The sequence below is a fragment of the Antechinus flavipes genome, chromosome 1 (genome assembly GCF_016432865.1).
Source record: "Antechinus flavipes isolate AdamAnt ecotype Samford, QLD, Australia chromosome 1, AdamAnt_v2, whole genome shotgun sequence".
Taxonomy (NCBI): Eukaryota; Metazoa; Chordata; class Mammalia; order Dasyuromorphia; family Dasyuridae; genus Antechinus; species Antechinus flavipes.
The window spans coordinates 669,968,379-669,988,399 of record NC_067398.1 but is presented as its reverse complement, the minus strand read 5'-3'; the positions used below and the strand labels follow the sequence as shown (position 1 = coordinate 669,988,399).

The 20,021-nt window shown below is 41.1% G+C and overlaps 1 protein-coding gene across 4 annotated transcripts in view; it reads right to left on the bottom strand.

Annotated features, from left to right (window-relative positions):
- The window catches only part of STK11 (serine/threonine kinase 11), a 165,681-nt gene that overhangs the window by 37,502 nt on the left and 108,158 nt on the right, over positions 1-20,021 (bottom strand). For 2 of the 4 annotated variants that reach the window (XM_051972163.1, XM_051972162.1), the window contains exons 7-8: positions 19,410-19,467; positions 3,153-3,346 (exon numbers count right to left, since the gene is read on the bottom strand). In XM_051972163.1, coding sequence (XP_051828123.1) covers positions 3,153-3,346; positions 19,410-19,467 — 252 coding nt within the window. Of the gene's footprint in view, positions 1-2,208; positions 2,754-3,152; positions 3,347-19,409; positions 19,468-20,021 lie in introns of those variants that run through there. The other 2 variants (XM_051972165.1, XM_051972166.1) reach the window with 2 other exon arrangements.

Genomic DNA, 20,021 nt, shown 5'->3' with positions numbered 1-20,021 from the left:
ACCTGTTTATAGTATAGTATTTCTTGTTCCCATTTCAGGGAGGATATATTCCTGCAAAGAGCAGGGAGAGAGGGAAGACAGGTGGTTTAAACAGTTCAACTTTTATCCAGAGAAGGGCACTCAATGAACTTGAATGACCCCTTGGGAAAGTTTAAATTTATTTCTCAATGTTGAATTTACCAATTACAATGAGCTACTTAAAATAGGAATCATTTTGTATTCACCATACTGAAATTTCAAATGGTTATGCTCCCTTTAAAACTTTTATCTATCATGAAACATTTTCCTATCTTTTCTCTATTAAAAAAATTAATTCTATGTACATTTTCCCAGCTACCAGCTTAGAACTCAATGCATTGCTTTCACTGATGCAGAGCACTCTTTGGAAACTAAGAAAAACCACTGTTTCTAAAAGAGGCAGCATTCTAGTCTTCAAGTTTAATTAAAAGTATGTTAGCACCCCATCCCTGAAGGCCGGAGGTCTTACTCAGGCATGCCAGATTATACTCTGCCAGCTATTCTGAAAGCAAGTGGAAAGAAAAGAACTGAGTTGCTGCAGAGCAAGATTGAAGTCTAACAGAAATCTTAAGAATACTTCAAGAGGCAGCTAGGTGGTGCAGTGAGCAACAGCCCTGAAGTCAGGAGGAATGAATTCAAATCTAGCCCTGAAGTCAGGAGGAATGAATTCAAATCTAGCCTCAGAAACTTAGCACTTCCTATCTGTGTGACCCTGAACAAGTCACTTAACCCCAATCGCCTCAGCAACAACAAAAACAAAACAAAACAAAAAACAAAGAGAGAGAAAGAGAGGGGGGGAAAAAACCCCACTTCAAAAGAACCTTAGCATATTTCATCAGGATTGGCTGAGACCAACACCTCAATGCCTCAAGGGAGATAATTCTACGAATTCCTATGTCTAGCCCTCCTTGAGGAGGGCAGCCAGTCTTCTTGAAACTCCTCCCAAAGTCATCCAGGCTATTCCTCAAATGAACAGCACAGTCTGTTACCAGCTTCAAAATGGGTCACACCTGAGAGAGCTTATGCATTCTTCAAGAATTCATTCTTCGAGGACTCACCTCCATACTGCTGTGAAATATCAGAGGACGACTTTAGCTAAGCCTCTAAGAAATTCAGGGCACTATTATTCTGATTGATGCCTAAAGACAGAAGCATATCAACAGGTTGGCTGTAGGGGGTTTTTTGACTACAGCTCTCAAAAATGCATTCCTAAGTTGTAGAGGGTTAGAGTCCATGTTGGTAATACACAGTAATACACAGATTCTCTCTGAGAAATAAGAGATACCTGAAATGTTACTATATTACTAATATCTATGAAGTGGGTCTAGGTAGTTTTAAGCCAAGTTGGTAAGGTACAAACTTTGGCAGAAGACAGACAAGGCTCTGAGTCTAGCCCAGGAAAGGATGATATGACTGTTCCAAAAAGTCAGATAGGTTCGTGGCCATACATTGGTCAGAAGGTGCTGAATTCTTTGACCCCAGAAGTTCTTGAAGGCCATTAGCTTCATTTGTATGGTCTGCAGTGGCAGAAAGACAACCTTGCAGATAACAATTACAGATCCCTGAAGTGATAGCAAACATAGCTACTGCTCCTCTAAGGTTTGTTAAGTACTCTGTGAATAACCACTTTGTGAAAAGGGAATGGAAGGAGTTAAAAATCCTAAGTTCAAATTTTACCCATGAAACTGACTGAAAGGCCCCAGCTAAGTCACTTAACTTTTCTGGGGCTCATTTCATCATTGATAAAATAAAAGGTCTCTTGAATCTAGGTCTTCTGATTTACATCTTAAAATACAATATCATCCCCATACTAAACAGGAAGGCATCAGAAGGACTCAGACACCAGTCATTTGTCTATCACCCTTCCAAGTACCAAAAATGAGTCCCAATTGATATATCTCCAATATCCAGGAAATGTTCAATGTGAGTGACCCCTCTCTCTCCCCTTCTTTAGGTCACAGGAGTTTCCTGGAAGGGAAGCATCTAGAGATTCACAGTGTGGCCTCTATTTGTTTAGAAACGACATCTGGGTCTGGTAATTCCCAGAAGAAACCCTCAGTACAGTTTCTCTACAGCTGCAAATAATTCTTCATTCTTCATTACTGAGACAGGCAGGTGACAAGGCGGGAGGGAAGAATAAGGTTGGTGACCCACGAATGATCAATTCTGGGGTATTAATAAAGTTAGCAATTCTTCTGAAATATTAATTTATTTTCCTTTCCTCCATAACCCAACAATGTGCCTATCAAAGAAAATTCAAATGGGGAAAGGAGAAACTTTGTTTGCGTGCATGTATGTATGTGCATGTGTTTTTATGAAAAGTGGTGAGAAAATGTCAAGAGGAAATTCCTCAGAAACTAAGGTAGGACTTGACTAAAAGCCAAACAGAAAATCACCAAGATGACTCAAAAGATAACTAACAATTCTTCATTAACTGGTGGGGAGGAGTGCCTTTCCCCCAACCTCCACAGACTTGTTCTTTGCACAGTGAAGGCAAACTTGGCTTCATGCTCCCAAGCCAAGCTGGCAAAACTGGATGAGGAATGAAGTGTATTGAACAAGGTCTCTTAGGAGTCAGCAATGCCCGGCAAATTCTTCTTGGATAAAGGTCTTCTCTGACTTCATTAGCTGTTATAGGAATCTTAGAACACGAAAGTCAATGTGATTGACCGAGGGCCTCGAGACTACACAATCTGCCAGCTACTAATCAGAAGGGTTGTTCTTATCCTAAGCAACTGCAAAAACAGAAGGGTGGTTCCCTATTATACCAGTTAAAAGGAAAGACCCTTAAATATTATGATTATTACTAATAATGAATAGTTTGGGATATTTATATTGTGTTTACTGTTTATAAATCTCTTTCTATCTCATTTGTGCCTTACAAGAGCCTGGCTAGGAAGAGCACACTTATTACTCCAATTTTATAAAAAAAAGGAAACAAATACAGAGAGATGTTCCATGTCTTGCCCCGAACAAATCACACAAGCTGGAAAGCAGCAGTGAGGGCTGGGATTCAGTCAGGTGTCTGACTACAGATCAGGTGTTCTTTCTGCTACAGCCCATTTTCATTCTAAAATCCTGCCTGTGCTCTTCCTGGAACTATTTTTAAGCCTTCTTCCCAGTTCCCAGCTTACCTGGTACTGTGAAATCCTGAGTGTAGATGATGTCGTCCTCAATGTCAAAGAGGTCATCGTCCTCTTCCTCATTATAGCCATGCAGATCCTCCAGATAAGGCACCACTGTCATACTTCGCCACCTGTCCTTAGTTTCTGGGCTGGGAGGAATGGGGACCAGGGCTTCTGCCTGGGGATGTTTCTTGCGAAACCAGCTGCAAGAGACCAAGAAATGGTCAATTCTGGGTCAAACTGAGGAGGTGACTATTATTCCCATTTAATATTTGATGCCACATCTAGAGTTGCTGGTGTAGACAATTTCTGCATGATTTGAAAAAGGAGCTGGTTAATTTTAATCTCAGAATTTTAAATGGGGCATTGATGGATGATTCACTTTCCCATAGTCCTATAGTTAAGTCTTTGTAAGAAACTGAACTTGAAATCAAATATTTCTTATTTCGAGGCCACCTCTTTGCACATTAAGCCACACTATCTCTTAGTAACTGCCAATGTAGCCCACAGGACAGTTGTGAAAGGGACATTAAATTGTGAGCATAAAATACTTTTAAACATAAGTTGACTATGTAAAAGTAAGCTAATATTACTATTATAATTTTGTGTTTTAGTAACCTGGAAATAAAACCACTTTGGTTTTATTTATCATTTGAAAATTCTCTCCTCTCAAATTCTAAATAAATAATCCTTCCAGTTCCCCTTAAAAAAAGAAAGAAAAAAGAAAAAGGAACTTATTTTGAAATATACTATCTTCTTGTACCAAGCTTGCTTTCTGATCCAAAGACTTTTCAGGAATGCCTTCCTTTCTTCCTCAGCAGCTTGATGTATGAAAACTGAAAAGCCCAAGTTCTCTAAGCCCTTCCTGACAATCAGAACAAATAAATCAAGTACATTTTATGCTCCTGACTCCCTGTGGTATGAGCATCAACTGTCTACTCTACTGATTGTGATGAATGATCAGGCAGAGGGGAGAGACCACTGTAGCACACCTAGGACAGTAACGAGCAATCAGGGTTTCTGTTTCCTGAGTTTTTAAAGTTCTAGATCAGAAGGGCTTAGCTATGAAACCCTGTAAGAATCAATGAATCTTGTAGGCCCTAAGTTCTTCATCTTCAGATGGGTGACAGGGAGCCTGGAATAGAGGGGAATGTATATGGAAGATGTTAACTAGATCTCTAAGAATCCTTCCAGCTACAAATGTAAGATACCTTAATTTGTAGTGAGCCCCACTGGAGCAAAATGGAATTCAATAGAAGAGAAGGGTTCAGTGAATGAAGGACTTTACTTCAAAAGTCTTGTACAGAGCATCTGAATCTTGGTAAGACAGAAAACTAGCATCAGGTCCCCCTAGGATGAGGCACAAAGGATATGAGCCAACAGGAGACGAGGGACAAAGTCCCAGTACCAATACTTCCTGGCTATGTGAGTAAATGCTCTTAGAAATTTAGTAGTTTCAAAAAAAAAAAAAAGAAATTTAGTAGTTTCATCAATAATAAAGAACAAATACTGGTACAATTTATTTCATAGGGTTGTTGTGTAGAAAGCCCTTTGTAAACCTAAAAGCTTTCTAGAAATGAGAGTTATTATTACAGTGAATGCCCAAAGCAACACTGCAAAAGTATAAGTTGCAGAGCTGGTGCCAATATGCATTGATAGGGAATTTCGTATACCAGTGAAATCACAGGTCCCACTCCCAAAACTACATCTTTTTTTTTTTTTTTTTTTAAATATTCTAATGTATACTTGTGGTTTTTTTGTCCATTCCAGTGGATACTTATAAGACTGAGATATGAGAGGTAGGACTAAGCCAGCAGTTGAAAAGATGAGTTAATTACCCTCTCTATGCTGACCATTTTCAAATCTACCTTAGCCTGCCCCCAATTCTGTTGATCTCCACATGCCTTTCAGATATCTCAAACTGGATGTCCAGTGGAAATCTTTAATTCAGTATGTCCAAAACTAAAATCATTATTTTCCCTTAGCCCCTTCCCTATGGCTATAGAGGGTAACATCATGCTCCCATAAGCTTGAGGACTTCTATACTCCCCTCTCTCATGCACTACATCTGAACCTAGGCCTCAGAGATTTCACTTTTCTCTAATATGCTCCTTCTTCTCTCTTGATGTTGTAACCACCCTGATCCAGGCTCTCCATCACTTGAGGCCTGGAATATTGCAATAGCTTGCTGATGAGTTGGCTTGCCTCAAGTCTCTCTCTACTCTAGTCTATTCACCCACCAAAATGGTTTTCTCTAAAGTGCAGATCTAATCTTGTCAGTCCCTTATTCAATAAACTCCAATGGTTCTTCAGGATCAAATGCAAAATTCTCTTCAGCATTCAAAGCCCTTTATAACTTAGGCCTTTCTTATTCTTTTCAGTCTTAAAAAGTGTGTAAACATATTTAGTATATATATTGGATTGCTTGCCATTTGGGGAAGGGAATGGGGGGAAAGGGAGAAAATTTGGAATACAAGGTCTTGCAAGGGTCAATGTTGAAAAATTATCCATGCATATGTTTTGAAAATAAAAACCTTTAATTAAAAAAAGAAAGAAAAAAAGTGTGTAAAAAGGTGTAAAACATGTTTTTCTCTGCTATGTATTCTTTGATCCAGTGACACAGACCTCCTTCTCTTCAATGTATAAGACACTACATTTCTCAGCCAAAAGGATTTTTTCTGGCTGTCGCCACACCTGGGAATGCTCTCTCTCCTCATCACTACTCCTTGGCTTTCCTGGCTTCCTCTGAGTGACAACTAAAATCCCATCTTTTACATGAAGTCTTTTCTAGTCCCTTTTAATTCTAGTCTTTTCTCTATGTTAATTTTCTTCTATTTATTCTGGACTTCGCTTCTTCACACATATTTGTTTGCTTGTGGTCTTCTCCTTAGAAGAGACTGTCTTTTGCCTCTTTTTATTTCCCCAGCACTTAGCATATAGCTAATAAGCTTAATAAATGCTTACTGATTGACTGACAAACCAGGACAGAATATGAGGTTCCCACCAAGTCACCATATCTTTGTTTACATCTTTAAGATGGACACTGTAGAACAGTAACAAGAGAATCAGCGTCAATAACCCTCTATAAAGTTGAAGTATTTAGTGTGTAAGGCATGACTAATAACACATGTACTACCTACCTTACAAGATCTTTGTGAAAGATCACTATAAAAGAAGCACTACAGAAATTAGAGTTGTTGTAATTTTCCGATTTTAACTGAGCCTCTGAGTAGAGTGATGTTTGTCCATTAAGAGAAGTATTTTTTTCTCCTGCACAATTACACTTGGCTGAATAATGCTAACTATTTTAGCCTTTGTCTTCTCTCCTCCCAGATTTCCCTAGAGTTTCACTACTCTTTAATACATCATATGTTATGGGATTCTGATTTCCCATCTGTCCAGCCAAGAATATGAACAATATGGGTTTTCATCTTATCAAGAGTCAGATGGTCTTCAATCACCTTAGTCCCAGAGGCCAAAGAGGAGCATCTCTTTACAACATCCAATGTTTGTTCTATCTCTTCCTCTAGGTTTAGCTACTGGTGCAAAAGGGGTTTGAAGCACAAGCTCCAGCATGTAGGGTCTAACTTTAGGAGTCTTAGAATTGTTGAAAATGTTCAAAAAACACTGAACTGTGAGTTGGAGAGCCAAGTTTCCCTTACTAGGGTCTGCCACTGATTGCTGTGGAACTTTGGGTAGATTGTTCTGTTCCCTTAAATCTATAAAATGAGAATAATACGACAATATGTCCTATCTGCCTGTCCAGAACAATTACTTTTCAGGGAAGGAAAATAGATTGTACAGAGTGATATGTTAAGGGTTGCAAGATGAAATAATGTCAAGAATTGAAAGTCAAAAATGAGAATTTCAGAGCTGTAAGGAATTTCAGAGTTCATCTAAACCAACTTCTACCTTAATTAGCATTCTGACTGGGTATTCACTTAATAAACATTTATTAACCATCTACTATGTGCCAGGCACAGTGGTAAGTACTAGGAATAGAAAAGACAGTCTCCATTCTCAAAGGATGTAACAATTGAATGGAAGATTCCATGTCCAAATAATTATGTCTAAAAAAGATATGTACTAGATAAATTAGACCTAATCAATGGAGAGACGGCAACAAAAGTAAGAGGGATTAGGAAAGGTTTCATGTAGAAGGTAAGATTTTGGCTGTTTGGCTGTTATTTCAAGGAAACCAGCGAAGCCAAGAGTTGAATATAGGAGGGAAGGAAGTCCAGATGAGGGGCAAAAATGTCCAGAGAACACATAGTGTTTTTTTCAAATTACAGCAAGAAGGCCCATGTCACTGGGCAGTAAAATATGGGAGTAGGGGAGAGTATACAGTATAAGAAGATTTGGGGGATAGGGGGAAAAGAGAGAAAGTGAAGACCATATAGAGGATTTCATATTTCATTCTGACGATGATAAGGAAGGATATGGAGTTTAGAAAGAGGAGAGAGAAAAGTGGAGGAGAGTAAAGATGAGTGAAGAGAGGAGGGGAGGAGAGTAAAGAGAAGGGGAAGAAAGGTTTTTGTTTTGGATCAGAAAGAGACAACCAGATCTTCCATTTTTAGAAGATCACATTGCCAGATGAGTGGAAAATGGACTTGAAGAGAAGAATCTTGTGGCAGGCAGATCAACCAGTAGACTATTACAATATTTCAGGAACAAGTTGATAAAGGTCTGGGTTGGGTTTATGTCAGTGTCAAAGGAGAAGATAAGAGCATATGAGGTAAATATTATAAAGATAAAAAGCAATAAGTCTTGACAAGAGATTGGATACTGGTATGGGAGAGATTGAGGGGCGAAGGGTATGAGAGCGTAGAGCTGAGGATGTCCCCTAGAATGTGAGCTTGGAGGACTGGGAAGATGGTGGTGATACCTTGACAGTAACTGGGAAGATTGAAAAGAGGATTTTTGGGGAAAGATAATGAATTCCAGTTTGGAAATGTTGAGTTTAAGATGTCTGCAGGATATTGAATGTTTAAAGGCATTTAAAAAGTAAGATTGGAGGTGATCAGAGATGTTATGGCTGGATGAGATCTTTAGAAAGATGATAACTGATTCCTTGAGGGCTGATGATATTACCAAATGAAACAGCTGTTTAATCATTTTCAATTGCTGACTCTCTTGTGATCTCATGTAAGGATTTCTTGGCAAAGATACCAAAGCAGTTTTGCCATTTCCCTTGCAACTAATTTTACAGATGAAGAAAATGAGGTAAAGAGGGTTAAGTTGACTTGTTCAAAGTCACACAGCTAGCAAGTGCCTGAAGCCAGATTTGAACTCAAGAAAGTGGGTCTTTATTGCTCCAGGATTAGTGCTCTATCCACTGTAGCACCACCTAGCTGCCCCTAAGTGCAACAGCAGAAGGAAAAGAGAAGAGGGCTCAGAACCTAGAGGGACTCCTCTGACTAGTGGGCATGGCTTTCGCCGGAGGAAGACCCAGCAAGAGATGGGCAGGAGAGGTCAGAGAGCTCAGGAGTATCTCAGGAAAACAGAGAGAACAGCGCACTAAGGAGAAGGGCATGGCCGACAATGTCAAAAGCTGTAGGATGAGTAAAGCAGGTCGGCAACTAAGAGACTGTTGTTAACTTTGGGGAGAGCAATTTCAGTTGGATGAAGTCAGAAGGCAGACTAAACTTTTTTTTTCTTTTTCTTTTTTCTTTTTCATAATTATAACTTTTTATTGACAGAACCTATGCCTGGGTAATTTTTTTTACAACATTATCTCTTGCACTCACTTCTGTTCCGACTATTCCCCTCCCTTCCTCCCCCCTCATCCCCAACAGACTAAACTATTAAGAAGAAAATGAAAGGAAGGAGAGCCACCAGCTTTAGATGATCTTCTGAAGGACTTTAGCCACGAAAGGAAGGAGAGCTATGAGGCAATAGCTAGAGGCAATGGAGCAAGTAAGCATCTTTGTTTCTTGGGAATAAGGTAGACATAATCAGATTTACAGGTATTAGGGAAGCCAACAGACAGGGAGAGATTAAAGATTAGTCATGGTGAGGATGACAGAAGGGGATGTCTGTTGGAGAGAAAGAATCAGCTGTGCATACAGAAGGACTTTCCTTGAAGAAACAGGGAAGAGATAATGGCAGAATGCTTCTAGGTAGGTCAGTGAAATGAGGATCAGTGGAATAGGAGATCTCTTGTCAAATGGTCTCGCTTTCTTCAGGAAAATATGAGGCCAGATTCTTATCTAAGAGGATGGGAAATTTTAGAAGGGGTGATACAGTTTGGTATAATTGTGGTGGTGGAGTAGTGAGTGAGTTAGGGGCATATCAAGGATTGTCTTGTAGAGGGTGTGCCCAGTGGAGGTTATCCAACAGAAATTTATGTTGGACTTATCCAGGCAATAGCTAGGTGGTGCAGTAGGTAAGAGTGCTGGGCCTGCAATCAGGAAGATGAGTCTTCCTGAGTTCCAATACAGCTTCAGACACATACTAGTTACATGTGACACTAGGCAAGGCATTTCACTCTGCCTCAGTTTCTTCATCTGTAAAATGAGCTGGAAAAGGAAATGCAATATCTTTGCTAAGAAAATCACAAAAGGGATAATGAAAAAAGTGGGATAAGACTGTAAAACAACCATTACTACCCCAACCCAACAAAATGGGGGACAATCTTTAAAGTACTGACTTCATAAATGTTCAAAGTTCTCTGAAAAAAGGAATCTCAATATTATTTGTATAATTAATTCCCCACCCCTGAAGTCCTAAAAAGAGGAAAAACAGGATTTTTTTTTCCCTTTTAAAAACTGCTTGTAGCTCCCTTCCTCCCCCCAAGAAATAGTGAGTGAAGCTCACAGCAGTGGAGGGGCCCAATGGAAAGAGACTCCCAGGGGATTAGCCAGGGAACTAGCAAAGGGCAAGGATCCTAAGATATGGGAGCTGACCCCATTTCTCTGGCTTATCCTCCTGTCTGATTTAAGCAGGCCAGTTAATCATCAGCCTGTACAGAGCCATCTGGGCTGCTGAAACCATTCATTCATGTCCTCTTCTGGGAGAGCTCAAATATTTCCATATGTATTTATGTTAATGAAGATGGAACTGACCGAGAGGGGGATTTAATTAACTACAAAGAGGCCAGTAGGAGGGATGTTCTCAAGACTAAAAGAGGAGATTCAAACACCTGGCATCTGTAGTTTATTTACTGGGAAGCTGCGGGTTGGCTCAAGTGCCAATGACCTAAAGCAAGCTGTGGACTCTGTCAGGAAAGAGCTTCCTGAGATCTTAGGATGTAGGAGAAAATAGAGCTTGCATCCCCTAGAGCTATCCTCAGGGAGTCCTCTCCAAACAAGTCAGACTTCCTTCCCTCCCCATCATCCTCTAATATCCCAGTCAGGCCCTTGGAGAGGAGAAAGAGAGCACTGCCTGTTTCCTTCTGTATTTGTCTTTCTGCTTAACAAGCTTATCTTTATCAGCTCACCTAGATACCATAGTACCTTGCTGGATACCATGGTGACAGGTACCATAGAAACCAGGCCCTTGATTCATTCAAAATGGAGACAATCTATTAGCATTCACTCAAATGAATCAGAAGAAAGTGACCAGTTAGAAAAATTTACCAGTTTCCCACTGCCAGTTCTCAATGGAAAGCAGCCTCTGAACAGTACAGGGTGGTTATTTCAAGAAGTTTATTTTTTGCCTCCAAGGGCCATTAGCTTCTTGGAGACTAGACACAGACTTTTAGTGGTTCCATAGGAAAGCTAAGCTCTGGAATAGTGCCTTTATGTGATTTCCATCAGGTCAGCCAGATTCCAAAGTTTATAGTCAAGCCATACCCTCTCTACCAGGATAATTTAAAGGGTTGGGGAGGGAAGAGGATTTTTTGCATCAGTCTCCAGAAGGCAATTTTCTGCCCCAAAGCCTGAATTTATCTTATTAAAAGAATTTGGACCCACATGATAACAAAATCATAATCTCCTGTCTTCAAGTTTTCAATTGTGCAATGCTAAATTGTGCACACAAATTTTAGACATAATTGAAGAGTGATGTCAAAAGACCTGAGCAGGTGAGGGAGAATGGAGAGGGGAGAAAAAAAGAAAGAGGGAGAGGTGTCAAGGAACACTTGAATGAGTCTCACTCTTGAAAAAGGTAGATTCATATTATACAGGAAAGGGAGCTCTCTTTACCTTCCAACCCTAACCTATTACTAGGCCTGGCAGGAAGATGTAGTGGCAACTATGTATTAGGAATAAATTCCAGAACACCATCGATAGAATCTCCCTTAAAGCACAGTCACAGCACATTAGAGGTCCATTAGAACACAGAATGGCAGAACTGGGAGGATTCTTGCCTCACCGAGTGCCTTACTTTAAAGGAGGACAAAGTGAAGCTCAGATTGGAAAATGACATCCACATATTTAGTTGAAAGACCAGAATCCCATGTCTCTTGATTAAATCTATTTCCTACTATACTATCCATAAAGTATTAAATAAAGTGATTTTTACCTAAAATTAACCCTTCAGTCACAGCAGAAACAGAGAAAGGGACCACAGAGGTGGGTGGGAAGGTGCTACAACAAGCCCAGGAACTGTTACCACTTCACAAAGTCAATTAAATGAAAAGGCACCAGTCAGGCTAGTGGTTCAACAAAACCATGGGGTACCTTTGTTCAAAGAGTCACAGGAATTGAAAAACCTTCCAGGTGAAGAGAAATGAAATCCTACCAGGAAGGCAGGAATGGCAAGAGAAATCAGCATTTAATGAGCACTTTTCATCTGGCAGCTCATACAATTTCAACTCAAAACCTTAATTCTTTTTAACATCAGAACTTTATTCCTTTTAAGTCACACTTGCTCCTCCTTTATAGCAAAGAGTCACTAGAGAAGCAGCTACAGTGTTTGGGTTCCTTGTTACTTCTAAGGAGGGGAAGGACCATTAATCTGGCAATCTTACAGAAAGCAGATCTTTAGCTGTATGCAAGCCTGTACCCCTCATAAATAACCCTCACTGAGCCACCTAAGATCTTGTCTTCAGTGTCAAGCTAAATCACTCAGAATTGACACTATTTTACCACTCTCCTCCTCCCTTCACCTGCTTTCTTCATAGCTTTCCAGAGTACAGCCTCTGACTCACTAGATTATATTAACATTAAACAAAGGCTACACAGTTCAACCCCGCCCCTTAACCTTTGCCACCCCCACCCCAGCCACAGCTGTTAGGAGATAAATCCTCCCTCATCAAAACTTCAGCAACTGCTTTCCAGCTGCTCTTTCAGCAGGATCTACCCCAAGGTCATAGACAGAATTCAATTACCAATGGGCATAGGATGTGAGAAGGTTAAAAGGTCAGGTATTCAAGAATCTCTGTCTCCCTCCTTCCTACCTCCCCCTTAAACCCTCTCCTCAACCTTTGGACCAAACTAGGGAAATCAGATCTAAGAGACAAAAGGAAATGGGCAAAGATGATAGATCTGGAACTAAAGTGACCTCATAGGTCATTACACTTCCTTTCTTATTGAAGGACTGAGGAGCTGAGGGTCAGGCTCCTCGACAGATGTACAATTTGCTCCGAGAACACCTGGTGTGTGCTCACAGTCAAGCAGAAAACAATTGCTGGGGAGGGGGAAGCGTGCACCTTGGGTTTCAGGTGAGCCCCAGCCTTGCCTATTGTGTAAGTGGGGCCTGAGCTGACAAAGTCTTTTTAAGATTTAGAGCCCAACAATTACAACCAGGAGCCTCAGGACCACTGGGTCAGCCCCTCCTCCAGCTCCCTCAGTGAGCAAGCAGAACAATTGTGCCTGCCGGTGACTGAGAAAATGAAGGAGACAAAGGCAAGACCGTTGTCTTGGAAACTGGGATTGATGGTGGATCCAGTCTCACCCTCATCACTTTCAATTTTCTTTCAAGTGCTCTAGGAGAGTTATGGAAGCAAAGTTAGCCCGATGTAGCAGCTGCCTTTTGGCTAACAAAGCCCCAGAGGGCCGAGGGGCTGGCTGTCCCTGCTGTAGGAGTCATACCCCATTTCTCAGCCACCTTCTTCTCAGCGGGAGATCCCAAAGAGGCATGTCTTCTCAGGGAGGTCAGAATATTTCCAGGATGTAAGGTCCAGTTTAGGCTGTTGCAAAGTTAGGAGATGGCAGGAGGCTAAACAGCTCATGACTGGAAGGTAGATTAGATAGGAAATTTATATGGGCCTTCTGGTGCTGGTGAATTCTTAAAAAAAAGGATTTTAATTTTATTTGCTAAATGAAAACCAGCCATCAAGTAGTCCATTTCAAATAAAACCATTAACTGATGCTTTGAGGGCTAGAGCAGCATTGTTTTAGATCAACTTAAGATTTCCTAATCAAAACACACTGAAAGCTATAGAGGGAGGGCTTTCAAGTGATCACTCAAAGTAGGATCATGGGTAGATTTACCTTTTCCTTAAAAGGAGCAAGCTGGCCAATGCTTGCTCTGTATCTGCCAACCAGCTTATCTTAGCCTCTCAGGGGGATTTTACTCTCCAAAGCTGCCAATCAAAAAAAAGCATAAAGAGGCAGCAGAGGATCTGGGGACTGTGATCAAGGAGAGGGTCAAAGATTGGCATCTGATGTAAGGCAAAGCTCAGCCTGCTTCCAGGACAAATGTCAGGGTCTCACATCCCTCCTTGTGAACTGATACACAAGAGAACAGAGGAGAGCTTAGTGAAGGGGGGGCTGGGCCAACGTAGACCTTTGTCATTTGTAAAGGCCAAATCAGTCATGAGACTGGGGGTGGGGTGGGGGGTTGGGGAAGAGAAGTTCCCTGAAGCCCATTCCTGCCAGTCCAGAAGGTACAGACCGCTTTCCTGGTATCTCAGCCTCATAAGGAGATGTTCTGTAGGAAAAGCAGCCTCTCTTATTGAAGCAGCTGTGCCCAATGAAGAGGAAAGAGATCCTGTCTTTCCAAACATATGAGGTTTCCACTCCCTGGGGCCAACATTTCTGTTTGCACTCTCCTGAAAGCTCTAGCTCCCGATAGTCTCTGGGGCCCTGGCTGGGAAATGTTGATGCAATTTTTTCCCCTTTTTTTTTGCCATCAAGCAGGAGAAGAGATGCTAAAATCAAATTTATAGACTTTTTTTTCCTCCTGATAAACAATCTGGATAATAAATTAATATTTGAAAATTTGAATTGGATCATTTCAACCCCCTTCCCCGCCCTTGCCAGATCCATTCCTTATCTCTCCAAACTCAGTGAGCCCGAGTGATGTTCTACAAGAAGTCTGCAACTTGTGTCATACAAACCTAGATCAGGTGAAAAAAGTGAGGATGTTTAGCCTGAAGAGAAGGAATGGAAGTAGGGAAGGAGTGTCATAAGCACTGTCTTCAAGAATGGGAAGAGATGCCACATGGAAGGGATTAAACTCATCCTGCTCAGTCTCAATGGAGCATTTGTTACAAGAAGTCAGATTTCAGCTCAATATATAGAAAAACAATTTTAAGCCTACAATAAAGAAAAAGGCTACCTGAAAGGGGAGTGAGCTCCCCATCCTTGGAAGCCTTCAAGCAGAAGCCAGATGACTCCTTTTCTGAAAGCTGCCAGAACACTGTAGCACCAAGAATACTACAATTGGGATCAGAAGACTTGGGTTTTTGTTCAAGTTCACCTCCTTCTTGCTGCTTCTCTGAGTTTCCTCAGGTGTTAAGACTAGATGACCCCTGAGATTCTTTTTAGCTTTGTATCATGATTTAAAATGATCTCCTTATTTTGATAGAGAAAAGAAAAGGGAAGGAAAGGGGAGAGGTAGTAAATACTTGTTTTCTTTGTTCACTGGTTTCACAGAAGAGCTTAAAAAAGACTTTGGGATCACTCAGTCTAAACTCTTTATTTTATATAAGAAGAAATGAGCTGCAAAGAAATGAAGTGACTAGTTTAGCTAGTACATGACAGAGTGAGGCTTTGAATCCAGATTCTGAGACTCCAAATCTAATCCCCTTCTAGATTATTGCACTGACTTGCCCACACCCTATCAGCCCTCAGCAGGCTGTTCCTGCTTCCCTGGAGACTGTCGCTGGGCCTACTGGAGTACAAAAAGCAAAAGAAAATGGGATGAGTAACACGGGGAAGACATCTTCGAAAAAGACAATACTCTGGTGCTAGACCAAAGCCAGTGGTTATAATGGTAACACACTCTGAAATCATGTAACTTATTTACAACTGAAGCCAGACCAAAAAAAGGGAAAGAGAACAGGCAGGGTCAATAGGACATGAGTGCCAGGAGGGATGACTTTCAAAGAGATTATGAGGTTAAATTCCTCAAGGTAACACTCAAACCTCTAGAGAGCCTTTTCCCCCCAAATGGAGCCTGGCTAAGTTACAGACCAGTGGCTTACCTAATTTCCATAGTAGGGCTTTCCATCCTATGTAAGTCCACGACCTTACCTGCTTCCTGCTGTTCCAGGGCAACCAAAATGTTGACTCAGAAATTAAGTTCTCCATAACTCTTCTGAAGTTATTGCCTACTTTGTGCCTCACATGTTGGGAAGGCCCCTGTGCTAGCCAAACACAAAATCAGGCAGTTCTAGCAGGCTGTTTGAAGCAGCTTTGGGGTGCAGATCCAACAATAAGTTCTTTCCATTTGTCACACCTGGACTGGACTAATTAAATGTGTCTCCATGCTTTTACAAGAAGGAGGATCATGAAAAGAAACCTTGCTTTGAGGCACAGCAGCTCACAGAAACTAATTTCTAAGAGCAGGAGTCATCAGGCCTGATTTCCACCCCAGGTTCTGCAGCCTAGAAGACCACAGGCAGGGCATTGAACCTCTCCAGGCCTTCCTTTTCCTTAAAGCTGGGTCTGACCAGTGTTCTCTCCATCTCACTCATCTCTAGGGGCTTCCTCTGACCTCTAGAATCAAAGAGAAACTCTTTCTGTTTAGCTTTCAAATTCTCTCCTGCTTCCTCCCCTCAAGGCTCTGGTTAGTCTCTGCAGCTTCGGTGGGTATTATTTCCTCTCCAGCAGTCAGGGATTCGGTGGATCCGGCCTCAGCTCTACTCCTCCCTCACAGTATGCCATCTTCTCCCACCTCTGCTTTTATCCTAGCTAAAATGCTGGAAATTCACTGCCTCCCAAACCTACCTCACAAACGCCCTCTCTTCTTTAAGAAGCAACCCTAGTATCATTTGCATGAGCTCTTTCTTTTACCCCACACTCCCAGCTGCTGGTGCTGATGTCTAACCTACCAGGTGTTTGACTACATTGTAAAAATGTGTTATCTTTTTTTTTTTTTAATGTTCATGTTATATGTACTTGTTATATATATGTGCTTGTTGTCTTCCCTATTAAAATGTAGGTTCCATGAAAATAGAGATTCATTCTTATACTTCTATCCCCAGCATCTAGTAGTGCCTGGGCCATAGTAGGTATTTAATAAATACTGGTGTTGATTTCCTTAACTATAAAATGAAAGGGTTACATGGAGGCTTCTTCACTTTTTTTGCATTATGGATCTTTTCAGCAATCTAGTAAAGCCTATGGACCCCTTTCTCAGAATATTGTTTTGAAATGCATAAAATAAAAAAGATTATAAAGGGACACCAATTATACTGAAATATAGTTATCAAAGTAATAAAAAAATAATTCCTGGCTATCTGACAAGAATCTGGATGATCTTTAAGATCCATTTAAACCTACCAACTAACGAATCCAAGCCTGAATTTCAATTTGACAAACATTAATTAAGCACCTTAAATGAAGAAAGCACGATACTGGGTGTCAGAAACACAAAAAGCTTTCATTCTACATGGGAACATACATGATTTATAGATAAAGAAATGCAAAATGACCTTGAGGCAGTAGGGACGGTCAGAGCTTGCCACAGAAGATGGCAGCATGTAAGCTGAGCCTCTACAGGGCCAGTAAGTGAATGAGCATTTATCAAGCACCTATTCTGTGCCAGGCATGGAGCTAAGTGCTGGGGATTCAAAGAAAAGCAAAAAAACAGTCACTGTCCCATAGGAGGCCAGTCTAATGGGGGAGACAAGCAAATGACTATACAAGCAAACTATCTAGAGAATAAAGAGGAAACCATTAATAGTGGAAAGGCACTAGGAATTAGGAGAGGCTGGAAAAGGCTTCCTTGAAGAAGGTGAAACTTAAAGGAAGTTAGGAAAAGAAGCAGGGGGAGATGAAGAGGGAGGGCATCCCAGGCAGAAGGAGGAGGCTCTGAAGGAAGCTGGGATTCCAAGAGGTAGCGAAGAGGGATGCAAGCCAAGGCCCTGAGGCGTGAAGTGAGAAGGTAAGGCCGACCCATAACCAATTGGCCTGCCTCTGTTCGTGAAAGAGGGAAAAACGAATAGAAAGGCAGACTGAAGCCAGGTGATGAAAGGCTTCAGATGCCAGCCTGGGTAGAGGAGCTAGGCAGTAAGTGAAGATTTCTGAAGAAGAGAGTGACTGGGTGATAACTTAGGCTTCAGAAAGACTACAATATGAGAAGCTTTATGGAAAACGGATTGGAGAGAAGAGAACTTGGAAGCAAAGAAACAAATTAGCAGCCATTTTGATAACTTGCAAAAACAACAACAAAAAAAGCATTGAGGGTCTGAACTAGTACAATGACCATTCAAACGAAGAAAAGAGGCAGGAGAGACAGTGTATGAGTACAACAGACTGCCTTAGCAACATTTTTGATTTGGGGGAGAGAAAGGTAAGAGGTATGGAGGATTCATTCCTAAGTTGTGAGCCTGGCTGACCAGAAGGATGGTGCTGGCCACAAGAGAGACAGGGACCTCTGGAGAAGGGCCAGGTATTTTGTCATTATCCTTTGAGGAAAGAAACAATGGGGAGATGCTGAAATTGACTTGCTAATGAAATACCCAAGTAGAAAAAAGGAGCTCATGATTAGGGTTAATTGTATAAATCCTGAAGTCATTTGCAAAAAAAATTTAAAAAACCCCTAGTGCTGATGAGAAACCCAAGAGACAGACGAAAAAGATATTCTAGGAGAATTTAGGAAACATCTAAGGTCAGGAGTAGACTATGGATGGGGATCCAATTAAAAAAGCTAAGAAACAGCTGGACAAGTAGGATAGGAATAAGTACAGAAAAATATTGAGTCAGGAGTAGAGGGATCTGTAAAAAATTCTACTCCAGTCTACTTCTCTCTACCTTTCTATTTATTTCAATTGACCTCACACTAAAGAGAGCAATTGACACATCTGCTTGGCATAAGTTTTCCTTCCTCCTTAAACAGTCCTCTCCGGTTTTAGTTGTGATTGGTTTTGAAATTAAAACTCTCTTTTCTTCGTGATCACTAAAAAAGGAATGGGAGACACAGACAAATCAAAACACCTGGTGACATTAAATCTGCAGGCCTTATTTTCTGTCTCATAGCTGCCTCCACTTAGCATGATCCATATCCAAAACATGTAGAAAAAGTATTTGTATTTCACTGGACTTCATTCTCAGCTAGGCTATAAATTAGCTGTGTGAATTATACCTAGGATGACCTACAGAGCTTCTCTCAGTCTGGGGCCTTTCCTGTCAACTCTGGGGGCTATTGAGGTGATCACAAGGGATTCTTCTGACCTGGGTATTTGATTCCTTTCCCAACTCAAGACATTTCACATTCCCCAAGTCTAAAGATATGGAAGGGGAAGCCCCTTCTAAAAGTATCTTCTCCAAACACCCCTAACAAATAGTGGTGCTTATTTGCTTTCACTTGAAACTCTTTCATGATTGAGAATTCACTATGTCCTGGATCAAACCATTTCCCTCTGGATCTGCTCCCCTTGTTAGGAAAATTTTTTTATTAGGTCAAGCTAAAAGCTACCTCTCTTCTATGTCTACTTAATGCTGAATGTTCTGCATTTCCTAACAGTATATGGAATTATGACCTGGGTTCAAGTACCAAGGTCTACCTTGTACCACCTGGGGCAAGCCATTTTAGATCCCCACCCCCACCCTAAGTGTCTCCACATGAGTAAAACTGGATGACTACTTATGTTAGCTCCTTTACAAGGCTGATATAAGGATGAAAGGAGATGTGGATTATGTATTTTGTAAAGTACTTTTTAAAAACATCAAGCACCATACAGATGTCAACTATCATCATTCCATTTGACATTTTCTGGTTAGAAATTTAAAATACCCAGTAGAAAGTCTCATATAAATAGATAAAATAAAAAAATGGGAAGGAGAACACAGGATAAGAGTGGGAATGGCATATATATCTCATCTGAAGGTACTATTAAGAGAAAGAGAGCTGACTGAAGGACTTCTACAGGTTCATGGTCAATTACCGAACAGAGGAGCCTGGGAGAAAGCTCAAATTTGTAGGAACACTCACTTGTGCTGCCGTATCTGCTGTATTGAAAATCTCTTGGATGGTTCATATTCAAGCATGCCTGGAAATGGGGGAAAAAACCATTAAGTTGTAAGTCTGAGGTGAAAAAAAAAAGAACCCCAAAATATGCTGTCCTAGTCTCTTCCCTTCTCAACCCCCAAAGTGCTGCTCCTCCTGTTCTTATGAGGCACCCCAGCAATTAGAAAAGGCAGCATTTTGTAGTGAAAGGGCCCTGGGCAAGGAGTCAGGAGAACCGGGATCTGGTTCAGCCAAGATCACCCTATAAGATCCTGGGCAGATAATTTAACCTCTTAAAAGATCCAGTATCACCATCTATCAAGGAGCTTTCTTACCAATTTCACAGGGCTCTTGGGAGGATCACTAGAAACCTAAGCTACTTCCACAGCTCTTCCACTGGTCCCATTCTCGTACTTTCCTGAGGCCCAGAGAGTTTTTGAAGGCTATGTCAGGGGAGCACAAGCACTGGCAAGGCCTATAAATCAGAAAAGCCCAAGAGACAAACCCAAAGACAAACTCTAGCTGTACCCGACATTCCATAATCCCACCTCAAGTACCTAGGCCTCTTGCACTATCAAGGTTCAGGATAAATACTAC